Genomic DNA, 21,644 nt, shown 5'->3' with positions numbered 1-21,644 from the left:
CATATAAGTTACTGCATTTACATGCACTTTTTTGTCCTCTAGTGGCCACGTAATTTACTGCGTGTAACTGCATTTATTTGCCCTTTAGTGGACATATAAGTTACAGCATTTAAATGCACTTATTTGCCCTCTAGTGGACATATAAGTTACTGACTTTAAATGCATTTATTTGTCCTCTAGTGGACACATAAATTACTGCATTAAAATTACTTATTTGCCCCCTAGTGGACATATAGCTTAGTGCATTTAAATGCACTTATTTTCCCTTTAGTGGACATATAAATGACTGCACTCAACTGCATTTAAATGCATTTATTTGCCCTCTAGTGGACATATAAGTTACTGCATTTACATGCACTTTTTTGTCCTCTAGTGGCCACGTAATTTACTGCGTGTAACTGCATTTATTTGCCCTCTAGTGGACATATAAGTTCCTGCGTTTACATGCATTTATTTGCAGTCTAGATGACTTATTAATTACTGCATTTAAATGTATTTATTTGCCCTCTATATGACTTATTAATTACTGCATTTAAATGCATTTATTTGCCCTCTATATGACTTATTAATTACTGCATTTAAATGCATTCATTTGCCCTCCAGTGGACATACAATTAATGCATTAAAATGACTTATTTGCCCTCTAGTGGACATATAAGTTACTGCATTTACATGCATTTATTTGCACTGTAGTGGGCATATTAATTACTGCATTTAAATGCATTTATTTGCTCTCTATATGACTTATTAATTACTGCATTTAAATGCATTTATTTGCTCTCTAGTGGACATATAAGTTACTGCATTTACATGCATTTATTTGCACTCTAGTGGGCATATTAATTACTGCATTTAAATGCATTTATTTGCTCTCTATATGACTTATTAATTACTGCATTTAAATGCATTTATTTGCCCTCTATATGACTTATTAATTACTACATTTAAATGCACTTATTTGCCCTCTAGTGGTCCCGTAAATTACTGCATTTAAATGCATTTATTTGCCCTATAGTGGACATATTGATTACTGCATTTAAATACATCTATTTGCCCTCTACTGGGCATATAAATTACTGCATTTAAATGCATGTATTTGCCCTTAAGTGGAAACATAAATTACTGCATTTACATGCATTTATTTGAACTCTAGTGAACATATTAATTACTGCATTAAAATTACTTATTTGCCCTCTAGTGTACATATATGTTACTTCATTTAAATGCATTTATTTTCCCTCTAGTGGACATATTAATTACTGCATTATAATTACCTATTTGCCCTCTAGTGTACATATAAATTTCAGCATTTAAATGCATTTAAATGCGGTTATTTTCCCTCTAGTGGACATATAAGTTACTGCATTTACATGCATTTATTTGCCCTCTAGTTGACATAAAAATTACAGCATTTAAATGCATGTATTTGCCCTCAAGAGGACATATTAATTACTGCACTAAAATGACTTATTTTCCCTCTAGTGGAAACATGAATTACTGCATTTAAATGCAATTATTTGCCCTCTAGTGGACATATAAGTTACTGCATTTAAATGCATTTGTTGCCCTCTCATGGACACGTAAATTACTGCATTTAAATGCATTTATTTGCCCTCTAGTGGACATATTAATTACTGCACTAAAATTACTTATTTTCCCTCTAGTGGAAACATGAATTACTGCATTTAAATGCAATTATTTGCCCTCTAGTGGACATATAAGTTACTGCATTTAAATGCATTTGTTGCCCTCTCATGGACACGTAAATTACTGCATTTAAATGCATTTATTTGCCCTCTATTAGACATATATATTACTGCATTTAAATGCATTCATTTGCTCTCTAGTGGACCTATTAATTACTACATTAAAATTACTTATTTGCCCTCTAGTGGACACATAAATTACTGTTTAAGAATTACTTATTTGCCCTCTATTGGACATATAAGTTACTGCATTTATTTGCTTTCTAGTGGACCGATACGTTACTGCATTTAAATGCATTTCTTTGCCCTCTAGTGGACATATTAATTACTGCATTAAAACGACTTATTTGCCCTCTAGTGGACAAAATCATTTCTGCATTAAAATTACTTATTTGCCCTCTAGTGGACATATTAATTACTGCATTAAATGTACTTAATTTCCCTCTAGTGGACATATATGTTACTGCATTTAAATTTTTTTGTGAAGAATCAACAACTAGTGGGACACCATCATGAAGTGGAACGAAATGTATTGGATATTTCAAACTTTTTTAACAAATAAAAAACTGAAAAAGTGGGCGTGCAAAATTATTCAGCCTCCTTAAGTTAATACTTTGTAGCACCACCTTTTGCTGCGATTACAGCTGTAAGTCGCTTGGGGTTTGTCTCTATCAGTTCTGCACATCGAGAGACTGAAATTTTTGCCCATTCCTCCTTGCAAAACAGCTGGAGCTCAGTGAGGTTGGATGGAGAGCGTTTGTGAACAGCAGTTTTCAGTTCTTTCCACAAATTCTCCATTGGATTCAGGTCTGGACTTTGACGTGGCCATTCTAACACCTGGACATGTTTTTGTGAACCATTCCATTGTAGATTTTGCTTTATGTTTTGGATCATCGTCCTGTTGGAAGACAAATCTCCGTCCCAGTCTCAGGTCTTTTGCAGACTCCATCAGGTTTTCTTCCAGAATGGTCCTGTATTTGGCTCCATCCATCTTCCCATCAATTTTAACCATCGTCCCTGTCCCTGCTGAAGAAAAGCAGGCCTAAACCATGATGCTGCCACCACCATGTTTGACAGTGGGGATGGTGTGTTGAGGGGGATGAGCTGTGTTGCTTTTACGCCAAACATATCGTCTTGCATTGTTGCCAAAAAGTTTGATTTTGATCTGATCTGACCAGAGCAGCTTCTTCCACATGTTTGGTGTGTCTCCCAGGTGGCTTGTGGCAAACTTTAAACAACACTTTATATGGATATCTTTAAGAAATGGCTTTCTTCTTGCCACTCTTCCATAAAGGCCAGAATTGTGCAGAATACGACTGATTGTTGTCGTATGGACAGAGTCTCCCACCTCAGCTGTAGGTGACCTCTGACCTCTGCAGTTCATCCAGAGTGATCATGACCTCTGACCTCTGACCTCTGCAGTTCATCCAGAGTGATCCTGACCTCTGACCCCTGACCCCTGACCTCTGCAGCTCATCCAGAGTGATCATGACCTCTGACCTCTGCAGTTCATCCAGAGTGATCATGGGCCTCTTGGCTGCATCTCTGATCAGTCTTCTCCTTGTATGAGCTGAAAGTGTAGAGGGACGGCCAGGTCTTGGTCTGATACTCCTTCCATTTCAATATTATCGCTTGCACAGTGCTCCTTGGGATGTTTAAAGCTTGGGAAATCGTTTTGTATCCAAATCCAGCTTTAAACTTCTCCACAACAGTATCTCGGACCAGCCTGGTGGTTTCCTTGTTCTTCATGATGCTCTCTGCTCTTTAAACGGACCTGAGACGATCACAGTGCAGGTGCATTTATACGGAGACGTGATTACACACACGTGGATTCCATTTATCATCATTAGTCGTTTAGGTCAACACTGGATCATTCAGAATCCTATATATATATATATATATATATATATATATATATATATATATATATATATATATATATATATATATATATATATATATATATACATACATATATATGTATATATATGTATATATATATATATATATATATATATATATATATATATATATATATATATATATGTATGTATATATATAATATGAGGATCTGATAAGAGACCGGACCTGCTCCAGGTCCAGGTCCTGGTCCTGGTCCAGGATCTGATAAGGAACCAGACCTGCAGACTAAAAGACTCTGATTAGGTTTCAGACTCTGATCCAGAGATAAAAACATCCTTCTGTGTTTTGGACCCAAACCTGAAATAATGTCATTAAACTCTTAAAGAAACATGTTTACAGGATCCAGCTGAACCACCCAGACCTGGTCCTGGTCCCTGGGCTGGTCTGGTCCCTGGTCTGGTCTGGACCCAGACCTGGTTCTGGACCCAGACCTGGTTCTGGTCCCTGGTCTGGTCTGGACCCTGGTTTAATCAGATTATATCTGGTCTCACTGACTTGTATGGACTTGTACGGTTGTGGGTGTATATGTAAATATAAATACACATCGTTGATAATCCTCCGGATCTGGTCGACCCCCCCCCCCCCCGACAGGTGTGTTCTGTCTCAGGTCTAACCCCCCCCCCCCCCCCGACAGGTGTGTTCTGCCTCACCTGCAGTCTTTCACCAGCGCTTCCAAGCGTCTGATTGGCTGTTGTTGTGCAGCATCAGATAAGCAGTGTGTGTGTGTGTGTGTGTGTGTGTGTGTGTGTGTGTGTGTGTGTGTGTTCTGGTCTACGTCCGTCGTGGGAACACCCCAGACCTCATTCTTTAAAAAAAAAAATGTATTTCTTTTTTTTATTTGCACTTTTTAGAAAATAAAAGGACAACAACAGAATAAAAAAAAAACAACAAAACACACACACACAAAAAAAATCTAACAAAATTTTAAACATTATACATATATATATCACTTTGTCATTACATATAAGACTTCATTCAGGGGATTCCTTACACTCACTACATGGACAGAAGTACAGACGTATCTTCATGTTATGGATCATTAGGCTGTTGTTTGTTGTTAACTCACCCATTTTTCCTTCTTTCTTCAAAAATAGTTTCATTGTTATTTTTTCCATTCCATATATGTCATTTACAAGATCCTTCCATTTAGAATTAATTAAATTATCCTCTTTTAACCAATTTCTTGTAATTTGTTTTATTAATGCTACTCTAACACAAGGCAAGTTTATTTGTATAGCTCGATTCAACACAAGCTAATTCAAAGTGCTTTACATCAACATTAAAAACGGCAAGACACAATTAAACAGTAAATAACAAATACAATTAAATAAAATGATAAGAAAAGAGGTAAGATACTAAAAAGCACCAGTTATTAGTCAGTAAGGGCGGTAGATCCAGCAGGTTCATCTCATCCTTACGATAGCAAGAATTACGTTTCTATACGGTCAAAATATACAAAGACCGGGTCAAATACAGGATTACAAAAGTAATCTGTTACAATTTGTACGGTGAATTAAACCAATTTGACAATTCTACGTCACGATTCCTGCATTCAGGGCTTATCCATAACTAGTGTAACTTCGAGCAGTTTTCAAAAATCACAATTAATTAATTAAAGAGTACGCTTCAGTAACCAGTACACAATTAAACAGTAAATAACAAATAAAATGTAATAAAATGATAAGAAAAGAGGTAAAATAATACAAATTAAAAGCGGCAAGATACAATTAACAAATAAAATGAAATAAATTATGAGAAAAGAGGTATAATAATAAAAATTAAAAGTGTGTGCAGACAAGGTAAAAAAAAATAAAATAAAAAATAAATAAATAAATAAATAAATAAATAAATAAATAAATAAAAAAAAAAAAAAAAAAAAAAAATTAAAAGTGGCAAGACCCAATTAACGAATAAAATGTAATAAAATAATAAGAAAAGAGGTGAAATAATAAATATTAAAAGTGTCAAGACCCAATTAACAAATAAAATGATAAGACAAGAGGTAAAATAATAAATATTAAAAGTGTCAAGACACAATTAACAAATAAAATGAAATAAAATGATAAGAAAAGAGGTAAAATACTAAAAAGCACCAGTTGTTAAACAGTAAGGGCAGTAGATCCAGCAGGTTCATCTCATTCTTACAACGGCAAGAATTACGTTTCTATACGGTCAAAACGTACAAAGACTGGGTCAAATACCGGATTACAAAAGTAATCTGTAACAATTCGTACGGTGAGTTCAGGTTACTAACATGAATGTATTTCCTTCTCTAGTTAGTTGCAGCGTTGCTTCCTGGGTAAAAAAACAGCTGTGACTCATCGCACGGGTTTGAGAAATCAGAGAAAAACAGGTCCTGAGGAAGTGGCTACAAAGACAGGAAGCTGCAGAAAATCAGAGGTCTGTGTGTGTGTGTGTGTGTGTGTGTGTGTGTGTGTGTGTGTGTGTGTGTGTGTGTGTGTGTGTGTGTGTGTGTGTGTGTGTGTGTGTGTGTGTGTGTGTGTGTGTGTGTGTGTGTGTTACTCACACAGAGGGGTGTGTGTGGGGGAGTGTCCCGACTTTTAATCAGGTCCTTGAATTGATTCCTGCAGGATGGCGTCCCCATGACGACACAAAGGTCAGAATCTCTACCTCTGTGTGTGTGTGTGTACTTAAGTTAATTAAGTAAGTTTTTCTCCTTTTCCCTTTTTTTTCTTTTTTTCTTCTTTTTTCCCCTTGTTCTGTTTTTTTCTTCCCTTTTCCTTTCCTTTTTAATCTCGACATTTCGACTTTTTTCTCGACATTTCGACTTTTTTCTCAACATTTCGACTTTTTTCTCGACATTTCGACTTTTTTCTCGACATTTCAACTTTTTTCTCGACATTTCGACTTTTTTCTCGACATTTCAGCATTTTTCTCGACATTTCGATTTTTTTCTCAACATTTTGACTTTTTTCTCGACATTTTGACTTTTTTCTCGACATTTCGACATTTTTCTCGACATTTCGACTTTTTTCTCGACATTTCGACTTTTTTCTCGACATTTCGACTTTTTTCTCGACATTTCGACTTTTTTCTTGACATTTCAACTTTCTTCTCAAAATTTTGATTTTTTTCGCGACATTTCGCCATTTGACTTCATTCAAAGGCAAGAGACAAGAGTTAATTTTTCGCGGCTCCAGACAAATTTGTTTTTTTGTTTTTGGTCCAATATGGCTCTAAAACATTTTGGGTTGCTGACTCCTGGTTTAGTCTAAATGTGTGGAGTGATAAAAAAGCGTATGAGATTTTTCCATCCAAATTCTCGCCATCTTCTCGAACCAGTTGAAGATTGCTGCGTGTTGCTACGGTGGCCGAGACCCGCTATTGCTGAAAATAAAAGTAACGCTGAGAACAGAAACAAACACCGCTGCAAATAAAAGAAATGCTACAAAATAAAAAGAAACGCTGCTGCAAATAAAAGAAACGCTGCTAACAAAAACAAACCGCTGCAAATATAAAGACACTCCGCTGCAAATAAAATAAAATAAACGACGCAAATAAAAAAGCCACAACGGAAGTGAATTACCGGGGACTGTTTTTGCTGATGCACCGGTGTTGCACATTAAAAATGACACGTAGCGACGTTGAACACTAACCTTTTCACTTATTTTCTCGTTCGTTGTTCTTCTTATCCCTCGCTCTTCTTCTTTCTTCCTTTTCACTTATGTCTTCGTCTTCTTCTTCTCCTCTCACGTAAAAAACACCGGTGCATCAGCAAAAATAGTCCCCAGTAATTCACTTCCGTTGTGGCTTTTTTATTTGCGTCGTTCTTTTTTTTATTTGCAGCGGCGTTTCTTTATATTTGCAGCGTTTCTTTTATTTGCAAAGCGTCTCTTTTATTTGCAGCGGCGTTTCTTTATATTTGCAGTGGCGTTTGTTTTTATTTGCAAAGCGTTTATTTTATTTGCAGCGCCGTTTCTTTTTATTTGCAGCGTTTCTTTTATTTGCAAAGCGTTTCTTTTATTTGCAGCGGCGTTTGTTTTTATTTGCAGCGTTTATTTTATTTGCAAAGTGTTTATTTTATTTGCAAAACATTTATTTTATTTGCAGCGCCGTTTCTTTTTATTTGCAGCGTTTCTTTTATTTGCAAAGCGTCTCTTTTATTTGCAGCTGCGTTTCTTTATATTTGCAGCGGCGTTTGTTTTTATTTGCAGCGTTTATTTTATTTGCAAAGTGTTTATTTTATTTGCAAAGCGTTTATTTTATTTGCAGCGCCGTTTCTTTATATTTGCAGCGTTTCTTTTATTTGCAAAGCGTTTCTTTTATTTGCAGCGTTTATTTTATTTGCAAAACGTTTCTTTTATTTGCAAAACGTTTATTTTATTTGCAAAACGTTTCTTTTATTTGCGTCGTTTTTTTTATTTGCAGCGGTGTTTCTTTATATTTGCAGCTGCGTTTGTTTTTATTTGCAGCGTTTATTTTATTTGCAAAGCGTTTATTTTACTTGCAAAGCGCTTATTTTATTTGCAGCGCCGTTTCTTTTTATTTCCAGCGTTTCTTTAATTTTCAGCAATGGCGGGTCTCGGCCACCGTAAATTCAGGTACAGAGAACACCTCCCTTTTTTAGTATAAATTCAACTGGACTGATGAAAACGTTGTGCGTTTCTCTCCTACCTTGTAGTCTGAAAGAATTGAACCTCCTGACGGAAAAAAATGGTGCTTGATGTAATAAAAGCTTGTATTAACTTTGATTCTAGTTCACTGGTTTTCTTATCCAGACAAACGAACACAGGATCTTTCACTTATTTCTTATTTTATACACACCCATCAAAAATACAATCATGTCATTAGTCTCCGCTGATAATAATATAAATATAGATACAGATACTTGTCAGTGTCTCGCCGCTTTTAATGTTGATGTAAAACACTTTGAATAAACCTGTGTGTGTGTGTGTGTGTGTGTGTGTGTGTGTGTGTGTGTGTGTGTGTGTGTGTGTGTGTGTGTTACTCACACAGAGGGGTGTGTGTGGGGGAGTGTCCCGACGGCGTCCCCATAACAATACAAAGGTCAGAATCTCTCCCCATGTGTGTGTGTGTGTGTGTGTGTGTGTGTGTGTGTGTGTGTGTGTGTGTGTGTGTGTGTGTGTGTGTGTAGGGGGGCGTGTTCCTGACAGAGAGAGACATGATTTCATCTCAGGGCGATCGAGCTGGAGGACAGACGGACCTTCTGAGCGCGTGCGGGAGAGAAGAGGCTCGGCAGACGGAGCTGAACCGACAACCTGCCGAGGACCAGGATCTCCATCAGCCAACAGGTCAGTCTCCCTTAGATTTACATTTATTTATTTAGCACAGTATAAAAACAGAACAAGTGACATACAAATTAGGGCTGGGCGATTTTGGACAAAAATAAAATCCCAATTTTTTTTCTCTGAAAACCAGATTTTCGATTTCGATTTTTTTGGTAAAACTACAAAAAACAATGGAATAAATTGTTTCAAATATTTTATCTTTATTTTTAAAGAAAAATAGCAAACAAATGTCCCTATTGGGAATGAAGTGCAATTGAAAGATACTGTAAATCCTCCTTGAGTTTAGTAAAGTGACAACATTTACATTTTCTTGACCAAACAAAGACGACTAGACGAGCTCTGTCTGTGATGCAGCTGCAAAAAAGGAAAATCCATTTTCCGATTTAAATTTTTTTAACATCGTGTTGAATAATAAATCCGATTTAGATTTAAAATCGATTAATCGCACAGCCCTAATACAAATGTAAAAAAAGAGATTGGTAATGTGCTCAGCTGAGGCAAAAAGCCTTCTACCTCTACCTGTAAAATACAGCAAAAGATTGTACTAAGATTAAAAATATGCACAACACACGATTGCAGTCTAGCAAAAAAAACGGCAGCATGAATACAATATGGTATGTACATGATTTAAGAAAAAAATAACAAATCTAGAAATATCATTAGGTAATCTGATCAATTACATTATTATTGATTATTAACCTTTATTTTACCAGGAAAATCCCTTGAGACTGAATTTTTTTTGCGAGGGAAACCTGGCCAAGAGGCTTAACAATAAAATCAATTTAACAACAACACCACAGTGCAAACATCATTACAAAACCTTACATTAAAAGTAGCAGGTGCACATTTCTGTTTCTGTTTAAGAAGAACCTTGAATTCACCCGAGGAGACGAGTCCACAAAGTAAAAGAGATTTCTGAATGTGGTTCCAGGACCAGGAGCAGCAGGAGGAAGTTCTGTATGAATCCTGGAGACTTTCTATGAATCCTGGAGACTTTCTATGAATCCTGGAGACTTTCTATGAATCCTGGAGACTTTCTATGAATCCTGGAGACTTTCTATGAATCCTGGAGACTTTCTATGAATCCTGGATACTTTCTATGAATCCTGGAGACTTTCTATGAATCCTGGAGACTTTCTATGAATCCTGGAGACTTTCTATGAATCCTGGAGACTTTCTATGAATCCTGGATACTTTCTATGAATCCTGGAGACTTTCTATGAATCCTGGAGACTTTCTATGAATCCTGGGGACTTTCTATGAATCCTGGAGACTTTCTATGAATCCTGGAGACTTTCTATGAATCCTTGGGACTGTCTATGAATCCTGGAGACTTTATATGAATCCTTGGGACTTTCTATGAATCCTGGAGACTTTCTATGAATTCTGGAGACTTTCTATGAATTCTGGAGACTTTCTATGAATTCTGGAGACTTTCTATGAATCCTGGAGACTTTCTATGAATCCTGGAGACTTTCTATGAATTCTGGGGACTTTCTATGAATCCTGGAGACTTTCTATGAATCCTTGGGACTTTTTATGAATCCTGGAGACTTTCTATGAATCCTTGGGACTTTCTATGAATCCTGGAGACTTTCTATGAATCCTGGAGACTTTCTATGAATCCTGGAGACTTTCTCCAGCTTCCGTGTGGAAGAGCGGGAGCTGTACACACTGTGAGCTGGAGAGAACAATCTATACCTGTCCACTGACTGCGACCACTCCCTTTCCCCCTCCCTTTAGGGGTGCAGTCAGCTCTGTAAACTAGGGTACACCCAGAGTAAATAAAAGCAAGGAAGCAGCAGAGACAAATTAGAGTATGTTGGAGATCTTACAAATCTCGACTGCTCTCCTTGCAAGTAAATTCTAATCGTGTTTGTGTCTTTCTTTGTCTCCAGAGAGTTTGATGATACAAATGTTAAGTGCCTAAACCTAACAGACAGATATGAGGGGAGTTTATTCAGGATGGCTTTGTAAATAAAAATAATCCAATGGTGTTGTCTCCTCAGGAGACCAGAGAATCAAGAACACAGTGATTGTCACGGTGTGGTTGTTGAGGACCCAATAGGCCAACACACGGCCAAAGTTCCGGGGGCCCTTCAGGACCGGGCCGACCGGCAAGACAGTTCGGGGGGTCGTCCACGAAGCCTAGGTATGGGCCTTGGCGTGGGGCTCGGACGACTTGGTGTGGGGCTTGGACGACTTGGCGTGGGGCGTGTAAGACTTGGCGTGGGGGTTGGAAGACTTGGCGTGGGGCTTGGATGACTTGGTGTGGGGTGTGTAAGACTTGGCGTGGGGCGTGTAAGACTTGGCGTGGGGCTTGGATGACTTGGCATGGGGCTTGGACGACTTGGTGTGGGGCGTGTAAGACTTGGCGTGGGGGTTGGAAGACTTGGCGTGGGGCTTGGAAGACTTGGCGTGGGGGTTGGAAGACTTGACGTGGGGCTTGGAAGACTTGGTGTGGGGTGTGTAAGACTTGGCGTGGGGCGTGTAAGACTTGGCGTGGGGCTTGGATGACTTGACGTGGGGTGTGTAAGACTTGGCGTGGGGCTTGGATGACTTGGCGTGGGGCTTGGAAGACTTGGCGTGGGGGTTGGAAGACTTGACGTGGGGCTTGGAAGACTTGGTGTGGGGTGTGTAAGACTTGGCGTGGGGCTTGGAAGACTTGGCGTGGGGCTTGGAAGACTTGGCGTGGGGCTTGGATGACTTGGCGTGGGGCTTGGAAGACTTGGCGTGGGGCTTGGATGACTTGACGTGGGGCTTGGAAGACTTGGTGTGGGGGTTGGAAGACTTGGTGTGGGGCGTGTAAGACTTGGCGTGGGGCTTGGACGACTTGGCGTGGGGGTTGGAAGACTTGGCGTGGGGTGTGTAAGACTTGGCTTGGGGCTTGGAAGACTTGGCGTGGGGCTTGGATGACTTGGCGTGGGGCTTGGAAGACTTGGCGTGGGGCTTGGACGACTTGGCGTGGGGCTTGGACGACTTGGCGTGGGGGTTGGAAGACTTGGCGTGGGGTGTGTAAGACTTGGCGTGGGGCTTGGAAGACTTGGCGTGGGGCTTGGACGACTTGGCGTGGGGGTTGGAAGACTTGGCGTGGGGTGTGTAAGACTTGGCGTGGGGCTTGGAAGACTTGGCGTGGGGCGTGTAAGACTTGGCGTGGGGCGTGTAAGACTTGGCGTGGGGCGTGTAAGACTTGGCGTGGGGCTTGGAAGACTTGGCGTGGGGCGTGTAAGACTTGGCGTGGGGCGTGTAAGACTTGGCGTGGGGCTTGGAAGACTTGGCGTGGGGCGTGTAAGACTTGGCGTGGGGCTTGGATGACTTGGCGTGGGGCTTGGATGACTTGGCGTGGGGCTTGGATGACTTGGCGTGGGGCTTGGACGACTTGGCGTGGGGCTTGGACGACTTGGTGTGGGGGTTGGACAACTTGGCGTGGGGGTTGGAAGACTTGGCGTGGGGCTTGGACGACTTGGTGTGGGGCGTGTAAGACTTGGCGTGGGGCTTGGAAGACTTGGCGTGGGGTGTGTAAGACTTGGCGTGGGGCTTGGAAGACTTGGCGTGGGGTGTGTAAGACTTGGCGTGGGGCGTGTAAGACTTGGCGTGGGGCTTGGATGACTTGGCGTGGGGCTTGGATGACTTGGCGTGGGGCTTGGATGACTTGGCGTGGGGCTTGGACGACTTGGCGTGGGGCTTGGACGACTTGGCGTGGGGCGTGTAAGACTTGGCGTGGGGCTTGGATGACTTGGCGTGGGGCTTGGATGACTTGGCGTGGGGCTTGGACGACTTGGCGTGGGGCTTGGACGACTTGGCGTGGGCGACTTGGCGCAGGGCTTGGAAGACTTGGCGTGGGGGTTGGAAGACTTGGCGTGGGGGTTTGGACGACTTGGCGTGGGCGACTTGGCGTGGGGCTTGGAAGACTTGGCGTGGGGCTTGGAAGACTTGGCGTGGGGCGTGTAAGACTTGGCGTGGGGCGTGTAAGACTTGGCGTGGGGCTTGGAAGACTTGGCGTGGGGCGTGTAAGACTTGGCGTGGGGCTTGGATGACTTGGCGTGGGGCTTGGATGACTTGGCGTGGGGCTTGGATGACTTGGCGTGGGGCTTGGACGACTTGGCGTGGGGCTTGGACGACTTGGTGTGGGGGTTGGACAACTTGGCGTGGGGGTTGGAAGACTTGGCGTGGGGCTTGGACGACTTGGTGTGGGGTGTGTAAGACTTGGCGTGGGGCGTGTAAGACTTGGCGTGGGGCTTGGATGACTTGGCGTGGGGCGTGTAAGACTTGGCGTGGGGCGTGTAAGACTTGGCGTGGGGCTTGGAAGACTTGGCGTGGGGCGTGTAAGACTTGGCGTGGGGCTTGGATGACTTGGCGTGGGGCTTGGATGACTTGGCGTGGGGCTTGGATGACTTGGCGTGGGGCTTGGACGACTTGGCGTGGGGCTTGGACGACTTGGTGTGGGGGTTGGACAACTTGGCGTGGGGGTTGGAAGACTTGGCGTGGGGCTTGGACGACTTGGTGTGGGGCGTGTAAGACTTGGCGTGGGGCTTGGAAGACTTGGCGTGGGGTGTGTAAGACTTGGCGTGGGGCTTGGAAGACTTGGCGTGGGGTGTGTAAGACTTGGCGTGGGGCGTGTAAGACTTGGCGTGGGGCTTGGATGACTTGGCGTGGGGCTTGGATGACTTGGCGTGGGGCTTGGATGACTTGGCGTGGGGCTTGGACGACTTGGCGTGGGGCTTGGACGACTTGGCGTGGGGCGTGTAAGACTTGGCGTGGGGCTTGGATGACTTGGCGTGGGGCTTGGATGACTTGGCGTGGGGCTTGGACGACTTGGCGTGGGGCTTGGACGACTTGGCGTGGGCGACTTGGCGTGGGGCTTGGAAGACTTATGTGGCTGACAGCAGAAAGGGACACGCCTGGAACGCTTGCAACAAACTCCTCAGAGTCTGGCAGGAATTTCCACCTCCATCAAGGTCTCTTTCTCCAGGGTCTGTGTTAAAGCATCCTATTATCTGGTGCTGAGACCTGGACTATGAAGAAGGAACTACAAGACCGGCTCAACGGCACAAACACAAGACTCCTCATGTGTTCAGAAACATCTCCTGGAAAACTCATCCAACCACGGAGCAGATCTCTGGTGAACTGCCACCAATAACAACAACTGTAGCACGCCGTAGAGCAATCTTTGCGGGTCATTGCTACCGTGCTACGGATCAAGTAATATGGCGGCTCCCCCAATCATCCAGAGGAACCAGGCTCATACTTATCCTGACAATCTCTAGCGACCCAGGACTTACACTCCAAGAACTGGGAGCAGCAATGGCCGACAGAACCCGATGGAAAGAAGTGACATCTAGGATCTCCATGACAGTCGAAGGATGATGATGATGGAAGACTTGGCGTGGGGCTTGAACTCTGACTTGGCGTGAGGAGAGCAGGAGGCAGGAGTTCATAAAAGGCAGGGTTTATTTAACAAAAACCAAAAGCGCTGCTGAGCAGGATCAAACAAGGCAGAACAAAAACAGGGAACCATAAACTAGAGGAGAACATGGAGGGAGGAAACAGTACGGGCCGACAGGGAGCGGGAAAGACAGGACCAGATATACGCAGGGGGCAACGAAACACAGGTGCAGACAATCAGGGCAGATGGAAACAGGAGGGACAGAACTGAGAATCAAAAACTGGGGGAAACCCTGACGGTGATGTGTCCTAAATGCTGAGTTAGTAATAAAACGTAAAGCACTGTGATAAACTGTGTCAAGCCAATAAAGTGTTGAGGAGGCAGCATGAATATAAATAATGTCCCCGTATTCCAAAGTGCTTAAAAAAGTTGCCTGTACCAGTTTTTTCTTGGCAATAATGTTAAAACAGGTTTTGTTTCTATAATAAAACCCCAGCAGAGCCCTCAGTTTCTTTAGCAGATGAGACACATGTTCTAAAAATGACAGTTTGTCATCCAACCAGATACCCAGATAACCAGTAGTAACCAGCAGTAACCAGTAGTAACCAGTAGTAGTAGCCAGTAATAACTGGACAGCTGGACAGACGCCGCTGTTAGCGCTCATAGCTGCTGGTGTTAGCACTCGTAGCTGCTGGTGTTAGCACTCGTAGCTGCTGGTGTTAGCGCTCGTAGCTGCTGGTGTTAGCGCTCGTAGCTGCTGGTGTTAGCACTCGTAGCTGCTGGTGTTAGCACTCGTAGCTGCTGGTGTTAAAACTCATAGCTGCTGGTGTTAGCGCTCGTAGCTGCTGGTGTTAGCACTCATAGCTGCTGGTGTTAGCGCTCATAGCTGCTGGTGTTAGCGCTCGTAGCTGCTGGTGTTAGCGCTTGTAGCTGGTCACATGACTTTTATTGTGCGTTACTGTTCTACGTCTTTACCTGCACCACCTGTCTGTCCTGCTCTCAGGTGCGTCTCCATGGTGACGGTCTCCATGGCGACGGGGTTGTGTGTGCTGCTGAGCGCTAGCATGTACGCTAGCATGTGCGCTGCGTTCAACGTGGACACGGCGTTCCCGCTGCTGAAGACCGGCGACCGCGGGAGTTTGTTCGGACTGTCGGTGGCGCTGCACCCGGACCTGGGGACGGAGACACACCTGTGAGTGGACACCTGTCCTCACCTGTCCGTCTGTCCTCACCTGTCCTCACCTGTCCTCACCTGTCCGTCTGTCCTCACCTGTCCTCACCTGTCCTCACCTGTCCGTCTGTCCTCACCTGTCCTCAACTATCCTCACCTGTCCTCACCTGCCCTCAGCCGACGACCCAGTTCTAACTAATATAGAAACATGCAGCATGTGTTGTTGTTTTTGTCGAGGACTGATTGTATAAGAGAATGAATTGAATTCCAATAACTTTGTAAACGGTCGCATTCCCAGAACAAATGCATGAATGTAAATAACAATAATAAATTAAAGCTGCAAGCAGCGATGAACGGGCCCTCGCACTCACGGCCACCGCCCCCATAAGCATATCAGAAATGACACCACCCACGACTTCCTATGTTAAACCATTCAAAAGTTATAGCAGAAAAAAGGAACTATGAAATATCAACCAATCAGAAGAAGGGGCGGGGCTAATTTGCACCAATTATGGTCAAGGACTCAATATCGAGTCCGATGACACCACCAACGAGTCTTTATGTCAAACCTTTCAAAAGTTATGGCAGAGAAAAGTTTTCTAGGGGGCGCTGTTGAGCCGTTAGGCCACGCCCATTAATGCAAACCATGAAATATCCTATTTATTGATTTCCATCAGCTCATCTCGCTTGGAGCACAGATGCATACTAGAAGACTTGACAATTCCTGGTGCCAACAGGTGGCGCTACAACCGATCCTGAATATTCCACCATAGATGTCTTCAGGCTCAGTCTACAATCATGCACATACGTTTTCAACCACATCAAATCATGTATTGCTGAGTTACAGCCAATTGATGTTTCATGGCGAGGCTTAAAAATGACCTCAAACTTCGGTGGATCACTACGGTCAAGCCCTCTGGAAAAAAACTTAAAAGCTTCGCAATTTAGCGTCGGCCATGTGTATAGATTGAACAAACAAAGTTGTGAGACAATCCAATAAAATCTCTAGGAGGAGTTCGTTAAAATACGAGGCCTGGAAATGACCAGAATTCATGAAAAATGACATTTTCTGTTCAAAATGCTGGACCTCCTGTGTAACTTAGAGCATGGGTCCAAGAGACTTTTTTGTAGGGTTTTGTCTGCTATAATAGACACATAAAGGTCATTGCTGCAGGTCAAACCATATTATGGGGCTCGTCAAAAAACTTAAATAGGTGGCGCCCATTCTTGTCGACCCATGCCTGTCGACCATAAAATACGTAATTTTTCGCAACTCTGGAAAATTTGGTGAGCATTCGAGCATTTTAAGGCCTCCAAAAAGGCAATTCATTTCCGGCGAGAATAATAATATTAATAAGAAGAATAATAAACATCACAGATATAATAGGGTCCTCACACCTTCAGTGCTCGGGCCCTAATAAATGAACAGTTCTTCAGTCAGCTGATCCTTCATCCTCATGAATCCCCTGTCGGCCCCTGGACTGGGTCAGGTGGTTCTCATCACATCAAAGAGTGCGTGAGTGCGTGCGTGCGTGCGTGCGTGCGTGTGTGTGTGCGCGCGTGTGTGTGTGTGTGCGTGCGTGCGTGCGTGCGTGCGTGCGTGCGTGCGTGCGTGCGTGCGTGCGTGCGTGCGTGCGTGCGTGCGTGCGTGCGTGCGTGCGTGCGTGCGTGCGTGCGTGCGTGCGTTCGTGCGTGCGTGCCTGCGTGCCTGCGTGCCTGCGTGCGTGCGTGCCTGCGTGCGTGCGTGCGTGCGTGCGTGCGTGCGTGATGCCCTCCAGTGTTAATAATATGTTCAGATTCTTCAGTCTGAGAAAACACCAGCTGCAGTGGCAGGTACTGACCCGGTTCTGACCCGGTCCTGGTCTTGACCCGGTCCTTACTGACTATGTTTCCGTGCAGTCCATAACCCTTTTCTTTTTTTCTTTTTTAGTAATAGCAGTGACCAAAACAGCTGCAGAAATACTGCAGGAATGACATAGCAGCAGTTAAATGCAGCCTTCTGTAAGCTTTAAATATCCACTGGGCTTACATCAAATACATCAAAACACAACAATAAAAAACACTTTTCTGAACTTATCAATATGACTCTGTCCTTCACAGGATAAGTAGAATGGATCACTGCAAAAACTCAATGTTAACAAGAATATTTGTTTTATTTCTAGTTAAAATGTCTCATTTTAGTAAAAAAAATCTCATTACACTTAAAACAAGACTCATCACTGGAAAAAACAACAATTTTCTCCTGTTTCAGATAGGAGAAGATAAATCTCGTCCCACTGGCAGATTTTCCTACTTATTTCAAGTGAAAATTTACTTGAAACAGGTGAAAATTGTCAAATAAGTTATTTTGACTCTAAATGTTGAAATAGCAGTAAAACCACATTCATTGATGAAATGACATAAGGGATGGAAAGGGGGGATGGCAGTTTTACAGGGGGGATGATTTGGACCGTTTTTATTTCAGGGGGGATGCCATCCCCCCTCAACTCCAGTACTGGTTATTGGTGTGTACAAGGCCGTGCAAAACCGGGTCCTTGCTAATATTCCCGGTTTTAAAAGGGTTATTGAGTCCGTGGCGTCTGTCTGGACTGATAAACTCCCCAACATCAGCGCTCATGTTTGGAATGCAGGGATGAGCAGCAGCAGCTGTTCTGGTATCAGCTGGTCCAGTCAGGCCCCGCCCCCCCCAGGTCTCTCAGAGATCGGCCGGCTGTCCGTCTCCACGGTCGCCGTGACGACCGTTCCTTCATGTCCTCTAATTGAATTGGCTGTAATCTCTGTAATCTTGTTGTTTTTCCCCGGGGGCTTGTTTGTTTCCTGATCCTGGTCCCTGGAGAACCTTCCAGGGTTATTGAAGGGACCATTCATTCATCCATTCATCCATTCATTCAGGGTCTCTGGGTCCTGGAAGGAATAGTTGTCACGGCCCAAAAGACAGAGAACCCAAAAGCACAAAACCAAACAGAGTATCAGAGTCCAAAAGGCTTTAACCAGGTCAAACGTAAGCAGGAGTCAAAAACCGGGCAGACAGGCAGACAAATCCAAAGGGGGCTACCCAGGGGGCAAAACCCAATTTTTTGGGAAAACAGACATGGAGCGTTGTAAAAGGTTTGACACCAGAAATGATATCTAGGACCTTCAAGGATCAACCTGGGTGGACAACCCGGTCAACTAGCTGCTGGAAAGCTACAGGGGGCCAAAAACCCTCTTTTTGGGACATTTTCCAGGCGAAATTATGTATCTGCAAATATTTAGGTACTACAATGGCATTAATAGTCATAGAACTATAACATTTGGCAGAGAGTATGTTGACACATAGGGGAAGACAGGAACATAATATTCTGGGCCTTGCTGCAACTCTATTTTAAGATATCACTCTCAACATCCCAAAAAAGACAAAAAAAAGTACTGCTCGCCTAACAAATTCTCATGAAAATCAATATTTTTCAGTACTTTATGGAGAATATCTATGCCTACCATGTATATAGAAAACTTCCTTAATTCATAAGCTTTCATTTGAGTCCAAGATGGCCTTTCTATCTCGATGGCTGCACTAGCTGTGGCCAAATGTCTGCTCTATATCCCAAATGGAGAATTGTACTGAAACTGAATTTCCAGTCAGTGTTCCACGAGATGAGGTCAAGTGCTATTTCTTCTTCTATCATTTGAATAACATCCTATATTGATACTTAGATATTGATGATAATAAGAAACAAAATTCCTGTCAGCAAAACATTTATTTTCATTTGGATTTTCATAAATTGAATACAAAATAGCCATTTTCGTGGCCAGAACTAGATTGTGATTTTAAAAAAAGAAAAGAAAAAAAAGTAACCTGACATAATACATGTCCAAATTATAAAATTAGGCAGGCAAAAATCCAAAAACCGGGAATCAGGCAAGAAAGGCAGGCAGAAACAGACTCAGGAACGCTGGAAAGCTAGGCATGAACACTAGACAATCTGGCAGCAGCATGTGGAAGTGGGCCGGTTTATAAAGGGAACTGATCACCATGGAAACCAGGTGTGGAGACGGAGAGGAAGCACAGGTGAGAGGAATGATTGTCTGAATGATGAGGTGGCAGGATCTGGAATAACAGGAGAGTGAGTGACCGGGTAAAAACATATCCCCAACTGAGAAACCATGACACTAGTTAGCGTTAGTAAGCCTCTAGTTACTGTTAGTTAACCTCTAGTTAGTGTTAGTTAACCTCTAGTTAGTGTTAGTAAACCTCTAGTTAGTGTTAGTAAACCTCTAGTTAGTGTTTAGTAAACCTCTAGTTAGTGTTTAGTAAACCTCTAGTTAGTGTTTAGTAAACCTATAGTTAGTGTTTAATAAACCTCTAGTTAGTGTTAGTAAACATCTAGTTAGTGTTTAGTAAACCTCTAGTTAGTGTTTAGTAAACCTCTAGTTAGTGTTAGTAAACCTTTAGTTAGTGTTTAGTAAACCTCTAGTTAGTGTTAGTTAACCTCTAGTTAGTGTTAGTAAACATCTAGTTAGTGTTTAGTAAACCTCTAGTTAGTGTTTAGTAAACATCTAGTTAGTGTTAGTAAACATCTAGTTAGTGTTTAGTAAACCTCTAGTTAGTGTTTAGTAAACATCTAGTTAGTGTTAGTAAACATCTAGTTAGTGTTTAGTAAACCTCTAGTTAGTGTTTAGTAAACCTCTAGTTAGTGTTTAGTAAACATCTAGTTAGTGTTAGTAAACATCTAGTTAGTGTTTAGTAAACCTCTAGTTAGTGTTAGTAAACCTCTAGTTAGTGTTTAGTAAACCTCTAGTTAGTGTTTAGTAAACCTCTAGTTAGTGTTTAGTAAACCTCTAGTTAGTGTTTAGTAAACCTCTAGTTAGTGTTAGTAAACCTCTAGTTAGTGTTTAGTAAACCTCTAGTTAGTGTTAGTAAACCTCTAGTTAGTGTTTAGTAAACCTCTAGTTAGTGTTAGTAAACATCTAGTTAGTGTTAGTAAACCTCTAGTTAGTGTTAGTAAACCTCTAGTTAGTGTTTAGTAAACCTCTAGTTAGTGTTAGTAAACCTCTAGTTAGTGTTAGTAAACCTCTAGTTAGTGTTAGTAAACCTCTAGTTAGTGTTTAGTAAACCTCTAGTTAGTTATTGTTAGTAAACCTCTAGTTAGTGTTAGTAAACCTCTAGTTAGTGTTTAGTAAACCTCTAGTTAGTGTTAGTAAACCTCTAGTTAGTGTTAGTAAAACACTAGTTAGTGTTAGTAAAGCTTCTAGTTATTGTGCAGAAAGACCCTCCGGTCACATGGTTAAAAATGGCTCCCCACATCAGTGAGTGAGAAAATAAGCACCTGTAGGTAACTCCTCCCACCTGTAGGTAACTCCTCCCACCTGTAGGTAACTCCTCCCACCTGTAGGTAACTCCTCCCACCTGTAGGTAACTCCTCCCACCTGTAGGTAACTCCTCCCACCTGTAGGTAACTCCTCCCACCTGTAGATAACTCCTCCCACCTGTGGGTAACTCCTCCCACCTGTAGATAACTCCTCCCACCTGTAGGTAACTCCTCCCACCTGTAGGTAACTCCTCCCACCTGTGGGTAACTCCTCCCACCTGTAGATAACTCCTCCCACCTGTAGGTAACTCCTCCCACCTGTGGGTAACTCCTCCCACCTGTAGGTAACTCCTCCCACCTGTAGGTAACTCCTCCCAACTGTGGGTAACTCCTCCCACCTGTAGGTAACTCCTCCCACCTGTAGGTAACTCCTCCCACATGTAGGTAACTCCTCCCACCTGTAGGTAACTCCTCCCACCTGTAGGTAACTCCTCCCACCTGTGGGTAACTCCTCCCACCTGTAGGTAACTCCTCCCACCTGTAGGTAACTCCTCCCACCTGTAGGTAACTCCTCCCAACTGTGGGCAACTCCTCCCACCTGTAGGTAACTCCTCCCACCTGTGGGTAACTCCTCCCACCTGTAGATAACTCCTCCCACCTGTGGGTAACTCCTCCCACCTGTAGATAACTCCTCCCACCTGTAGGTAACTCCTCCCACCTGTAGGTAACTCCTCCCACCTGTGGGTAACTCCTCCCACCTGTAGATAACTCCTCCCACCTGTAGGTAACTCCTCCCACCTGTGGGTAACTCCTCCCACCTGTAGGTAACTCCTCCCACCTGTAGGTAACTCCTCCCACCTGTGGGTAACTCCTCCCACCTGTAGATAACTCCTCCCACCT

The 21,644-nt window shown here is 42.9% G+C and overlaps 1 protein-coding gene across 5 annotated transcripts in view; it reads left to right on the top strand.

The window, feature by feature from the left end:
* Nucleotides 1-8,791: 8,791 nt before the first annotated feature.
* Nucleotides 8,792-21,644, top strand: part of LOC133422361 (integrin alpha-3-like) — a 50,158-nt gene continuing 37,305 nt past the window's right edge. For all 5 annotated transcript variants that reach the window (XR_009770736.1, XM_061712331.1, XM_061712328.1 and 2 more), the window contains exons 1-2: nucleotides 8,792-8,902; nucleotides 15,289-15,477. Coding sequence is in view for 4 of the 5 variants with exons in the window: in XM_061712331.1 (XP_061568315.1) it covers nucleotides 15,299-15,477 (179 nt within the window). In the remaining variant the exon portion in view is untranslated. The remainder of the gene's footprint in view (nucleotides 8,903-15,288; nucleotides 15,478-21,644) is intronic.

The sequence above is a fragment of the Cololabis saira genome, chromosome 21 (genome assembly GCF_033807715.1).
Source record: "Cololabis saira isolate AMF1-May2022 chromosome 21, fColSai1.1, whole genome shotgun sequence".
NCBI lineage: Eukaryota > Metazoa > Chordata > Actinopteri > Beloniformes > Belonidae > Cololabis > Cololabis saira.
This window is presented reverse-complemented; position numbering and strand designations above follow the sequence as displayed.